Source organism: Eptesicus fuscus, chromosome 3 (genome assembly GCF_027574615.1).
Source record: "Eptesicus fuscus isolate TK198812 chromosome 3, DD_ASM_mEF_20220401, whole genome shotgun sequence".
NCBI classification, from domain to species: domain Eukaryota; kingdom Metazoa; phylum Chordata; class Mammalia; order Chiroptera; family Vespertilionidae; genus Eptesicus; species Eptesicus fuscus.
Window position 1 is genome coordinate 57,606,964 of NC_072475.1, and position 6,142 is coordinate 57,613,105.

General features: G+C 40.2%; 1 protein-coding gene across 6 annotated transcripts in view; it reads left to right on the forward strand.

Annotated features, from left to right (window-relative positions):
• HSPBAP1 (HSPB1 associated protein 1) overlaps nt 1-6,142 on the forward strand; it is a 53,060-nt gene extending 46,918 nt beyond the window's left edge. For 4 of the 6 annotated variants that reach the window (XM_008155523.3, XM_054713924.1, XM_054713923.1 and 1 more), the window contains 3 exons: nt 788-871; nt 5,020-5,130; nt 5,245-6,142. In XM_008155523.3, the coding sequence (XP_008153745.3) occupies nt 788-871; nt 5,020-5,130; nt 5,245-5,778 (729 nt within the window). In that variant the 3' untranslated portion in view covers nt 5,779-6,142. The remainder of the gene's footprint in view (nt 1-787; nt 872-5,019; nt 5,131-5,244) is intronic. The other 2 variants (XM_054713926.1, XM_028131158.2) reach the window with 2 other exon arrangements.

Below are 6,142 nucleotides of genomic sequence, written 5' to 3' on the forward strand. Positions count from 1 at the left end.
CAGTTTCTCAGCCACTGCCAGTGCCAATAGGATAAAATCCAGACTGTGTGTTCTCATTTCAGAGCCCTCCACAGACCCTCGCCTAACTAGCTCTCCCACCTCACCTCTCATTACTCCTCCTGCAGTGGTAAGACAGGCCTACTTGCTGTGCCTCAACAGCCCCACCTCCCTTGTCTGTGCCACTTCCTCCTCCTGATACGTCCTCATCCTTTTCTCTGTCTAAACTCTCTACCAGCCCTGGTTCAAATCACACTTCCTCCATCCGGGATGCCCCTGACCTTAGTTCGTGCCTGCTTCTCCCACCTTTGAAGTTCCCTTGCACCAGTGTCCACTCATCTAATTCACCACTTACTAGTATACCACCTTTCTATGTACTGCTTTTCCACTGGCTAGGTTTTAGACTGAAGAGGCAGAAACTATGTCCTATATTTTTACCTAGGCCCATTCTCAGAATTCATACCATTACTTTGCAATGGAAAGGAGGAAATATTAGAATCTCAGAATTCTTTACTAAGTCTTAGATGTAAACAGATAAGGTCTTGGATTAAGGAGAGTAGAAACTGGAGGAGCTAGCAGTGTCCTTTGTAGAAAAGATGAATTTGTCAATAAAAAAGGAAATAAAAGGATTGTGGGTTTTTTCTTGTTTTCCTTTATCACAGAAATATCACTATAATTTCATTTGTATTACTTCCTTTTTTTAGTATCTTCAGTTGGGCTTTTATTTTGATTCTGATATAAAAATAAAATGTCCTGGGCTTGTGCTAACCATTCTTTATTTGGTTTTCAGGTTCTGTTTGTTCCCAGACACTGGTGGCATTACGTAGAATCCATTGATCCTGTCACTGTCAGTATAAACTCGTGGATTGAATTGGTACTTTTTTTTTCTTAATAATTGTATTCCCTGCTTTTAAGATACACAAAGCCTGTTTCTAAAACGTGGTGATTAATTTTAACCAATATTCCAGTATTGCTTTGTGTTGCTGTATCATAAATTACATGTTCTGTGCTCTGTGGATGGATGTTGAGGGTGGAAATAGGATTGTTAGTGATGTACCATTCTTTCTTTTAAGGGCACACACTGGGCCTTGAGGTTGGCTTGCAGGGTCTTTTCCCTTGACCAGTGTTGTTAGATTGTGTGGGCCTGGCTGGATCTGCCACGCATGTCTCATGTTGCCAGTCCCATCTCACACCATCTGGACCAGAAATACTGCTTCTTGATTTCAGGGCTCTCATAACTAGTTGGATAGTCCCCAGTCCTGGCTTATGCATTTTCTCAAAGCAGAGTCGTTCGGTGCTAGGTTTTTATCATTTCATTTCTGCCTGAAGCCTTTCCCTCCAATACGCTATGCTTAGTCCTGGTTGCCTGTTCTACTTGACAATTAAAATGGCTGCCCATTTGGCTCAAGTCTATCTCTTCTACCCAAGGCCTTGATTGCATCTATACGCTCTCTCACCAGAGGATTTGACTGCACCTGTGCCCTCTTTAACCTCGGCCTTCACTCCATCCCTGCTGTGCTCTCCAACCTTGGTTGCACCTCCCCTCTTTGGCAGTTGCATTCCCCCCTCAGTCGGGCTCTTCTTACCCTTTGGTAACGGAAAGGGCTCTGGTGGAACACACATTAGTAGGAAGCTGTGTTGTGTGAGCTTAGAGCAGAGCTGTCACCCTTGGGAGTTAGGTGCGAGGTGGGGCAGGAGATCAGTAGACTCACCGAAGTTCTGCTTGTGGCGTGCTGAATTGGAGTTGGAGCACATGCCAAGGCAGAGTCCACGGAGTCCGCGTCCACTCCCTGTTCCAGTCACATCTGCAATAGCCCCAGCAGATGCTGCTTCTCCCGAGGCAGCTCATCCTGTTGTTGAACAGTGGGCTTGTCATCTGCCTGCTTATAGCCATACCCATTATTTCTGAAACTATACACACTTTTTTCTTTTCTAAATATTTGAGGATACATGCGATGCGTCCCCTTAATTTTTTCAAGGCTCAAGAGCTCTGCTTTATTGCACGATGTTTTTATGTGACTTTCTTTTCAGACGCTCCACCATTTGGGCTGTAGACTTGGAATTAGGTAGACTTAAGACACAGGTCTATACCTCTGTTAGCTGTCTAACCTATATGGTTACTGAATGCCATGAAGCCTAAGTTTCCTCACTGGTAGAACAGGGAATATAATTGCACTCACTTCAATAGGGTGGCTGTGAGGTTTACCTAATAAATTGGGCAAAACATGTATAAGCATCTAATACAGTGTATTAGATGGGAAGTATTTAAAAATAGAAATTGCCGTGAGGAGGAGAAAGAGCTGCTATGCCAAGCCTAGCCCTCTTAATGTTCGGCACCTAAAACTGAAAACCAGTGGGCCTCATTTGGTACAGCATAAGATTTCTACCTCACCTGACTTAGATCCTCAATTTCTTCAGTACTGCTGATCATACTACACTAACTTTTTTAGTAATCTTATCTCACTTGCGGTTCATATCCAGCTCTACAATACCCATGCTTTTCCTTACATGATCAGTTGCCACATCAGATTGCCCTTCATCCTGAACTTGTAAAGCTGGTTCTTTAAACCTAAGTCCTATTCTTTAGTCATCTCTCTTGGTTTTCATCATGTCGATTCGGTTGAGCATTCCAGCTTCCCAAGATAATTTTGAAATTGAGTCTTATTTATGCTTTTAGTGAAACTCCTTCAGGCTGGCTTGTGCCCTTTTGGTATGTCACCATTAATCTTTGCAATTATCCTTGCTCTCTGGTACATAATAGACACCCAAGGATTGCTTTGTACTTGCCGTGCCCCAAACTTGGAAGTCAATAATTTCTCCAAATGGCCAAGGTTCCTTTTAGGGGGAATGATATTTAGAAATCCAGATTTGCGCTCTACGGCTGCTCATTGCTACTGGTGTCACTGTTTCCAGACTCTTTAAGTGGCGAAGCTAGTATGTGATACAGGTAGATAGATGATTGATTAGTTGATTGATAGATAGATAGAGATATACCTATACTTCTAATTCAAAGTTAACATTATAGGGATTTTTCTTATTTTATTTCTTTACTTTTATCTCTTCTCTTATGCTGAATTTCTGGGTCCTTAATAACAGTAACGTATTTACTTCTTTGTTTTATCCACCAATGTTTTTTCAGATGTCAAATTTACAATTCCAAATTCTAGTACTCATATGTGACTTTCTTTTCAGAAACTATAAAACTTGTCAGTAAAATTTAATATTTTCTTGCATCCTTTTTATCGTTAGACTATATCCTACTAACTGGGTACAGAGTACTATTTTTAGTAGCCATCATGACAGAATCCTTTTCATTTGTGATTATGTTACTGACTTCAGTTTTTGCTCTTAAGGCCTGCAACTGATTGGATGAGGTCCACCCACATTGTTGAGGACACTGTTCATTATTTAAATTCAACCAATTATAAATATGAATCACATCTAGAAAATATCTACACAGCAACATCTCTGCCAGTGCTTGACCAACACCTGGCACCATAGCCCAATCAAGTTGACTTATAAAAATAACCATCACATATGGCAGCTCTTATGTTGAACCTTTTGAGGGACTGTCAGGCTGTTTTCCAAAAGCAGCAGCACCCTTTACAGTCCCACCAGCAGTGTAAGAAGACTCTGGATCCTCCACAATTTTACCAATCTTCTTTATTATACCTATCCTAGTGGAAAGTGGTGTCTCATTGTGGGGATTTGCTTTTTAAAATTTAGTATTATGGTTCTAAGATTCATCTGTGTTGTCACATGTAGCTGTTCATTCATTTCACTGTGGTACATTTTCTTGTGTTAATATACCACAATTTATTGGTTCATTGTTCTATTGGTGGATACTTGGGTTGTTTACAATTTTTTACTTTTATAAATAGAATATTCTTGTACAAAAGTACAAGTTTCTCTAGAGAAAAGTGTGTATCTCAAAGTGGAATTGCTGATCTGTAGGGTATATAATACTCAAGCTTACACGATAATGCCAGCATGTTTTCCAAATGGCTCTTATCAATTTGCACTTCCATCACCAGTGTGTAAGATTTCTGTCTGTCTGTGCACATTTTTCTACCACTTGCAATTATCAAACCCTCTTTTACTAGTTTCATAATTTATATTTCCCCTGTTTTTAATGAGGTTAAGCATATTTTTATGTTTATTAGTCATATAATTGTTTTTTATTGAAATGCTTATCTTCATGTCTTTTGCCATTTAAAAAAATTGGGTCGTTTTCTTTTTTTTTCAACTGTGCAGATTCTTTATATATTCTAGATATTAATCTCATATCGATTATACTAAATGTTACAGGCATCTGGTTTGTTTTTTCTTTTATGTGTTTGAGGAACAGAAGTTAATTTTAATACAATTTCTCATTAGTGCTATAGTTTATATTTATTGTATCTTTACATTTTTACATTCTTGTGGCTAAGCAAGTTTATATGAAATTTTCTCCCATTCCTCAAACAATTAGCATATCAACCTCTATAGCAGGGGTCCTCAAACTTTTTAAACAGGGGGCCAGTTCACTGTCCCTCAGACTGTTGGAGGGCCGGACTATAGTTTAAAAAAACTATGAACAAATTCCTATGCACACTGCACATATCTTATTTTGAAGCAGGACAGGCAGCGGCGGCAAAAACACCCGCATGTGGCCCGCGGGCCGTAGTTTGAGGACACCTGCTCTATAGGGATTATTCCTCCATATGTAACACTCTTTTTTTTTTTGCTTGAGACATGTCAGAGAATGGAAAAGATTGGAAAAAAAAACATCACAAGGCAGTTCATACTCAAGGCCTATGCCTTATAGACAGGATATATACTTAAATTTGGTTAGTGAAATATTCTACAGCTCTTCCAGATGTCAGATGATAGTGAACTCATAAAAAACTGCGGTCTGCCATTCCTTCTGCAACAAAGCTTATGTTGACGAGAACAGAACACACAATTAAGGGACTGGACTCTCTGTTGTAAGCCATGAGATAGAGAGACAAATGAAAAAGTGATGTTTTTATCTCAACTTAGGAAGAGGACCACCAGGCTCGGGTAGAAGAGGCGATCACCCGCATGCTTGTGTGCGCCCTGAAAACTGCAGAGGACCCACACAGTACCAGGGCTTGGTTAAACCCAACCGAGGTAGGCCGCTCCTGGTTTCCATCGTGGCAGTTGGTATTCTGTAATAAATCAACCCTGGCTAGATTTATTTTCCAATTTATGTAACCACTCTAAAAGACTTCTCTTTTTCCTTAGGTTGAGGAAACATCCCATGAAGTCAATTGTCGCTACTTAAATAGAGCCGTTTCTGCCCTTTTTGATCATTACAGAACATCTAAGACAGCAGAAGTCCAAGCACTCAGAACAAACGGGGAGCACATGAAAAAGGAAGAATTCAACGTGCACACCCTCGTGGAGGGAGAGCAAACAGGTAGCCAGAACGTAGCCTTGGGAACAGTAGGAGAGCAGGCAGCAAGTCCCTTTGGCCCTGATCTGGTTCCCGTACTCCCGAGTTCTGAAGCACCTCCCGCAGAAACAGGAGGCATGTTTAAAAACGATGGCAAAGGCTTTGTTGGCAAAGACGGAGAGCACTTTGACAAAGTGCACTTTACCAAGAAGCAGCGGATGGTGAGTGGACGTGAGAATGAAATGGTTGAACAGATTGTTTCAAATAGTACTATGGCCCCTTCCCAAACATTCATTTCTACAGATGACTTACTGGACTGCTTGGTGAATCCACAAGTAACCAAGATAGTGGCACAACTTTTGATACAAGGAAGAAGCTTGTGATTGTAATAGAAAATGACTTTTTAAATAATATTTTAAACATATTTTTAAAATAGTATAATTTTTAAATAAAAGATGAAACAATGAAAAGTCTGTTTGCATCGGCTTGTAAATGTACTTGTTCTTACCTAGTTAAATTTCAACCTCTTGCCACCTTCTTGCATGCACATTGCTCTTTGCCCAAACTGACTCTTTGTTATTTGTGAGGCCTTCTTTCTGAGCCTTTTTTTTCCCTCTCCCATCCCTATTTCTCCTCAGCCTATTTCAAATGTAAGCCCCAAGTGTTCTCAACAGGGAATAATCTCTCCATCAGCCTTAAGAGGGATAGCCTGCTGCTTGTTTTGTAATAAAGTTTTATTGGAACACA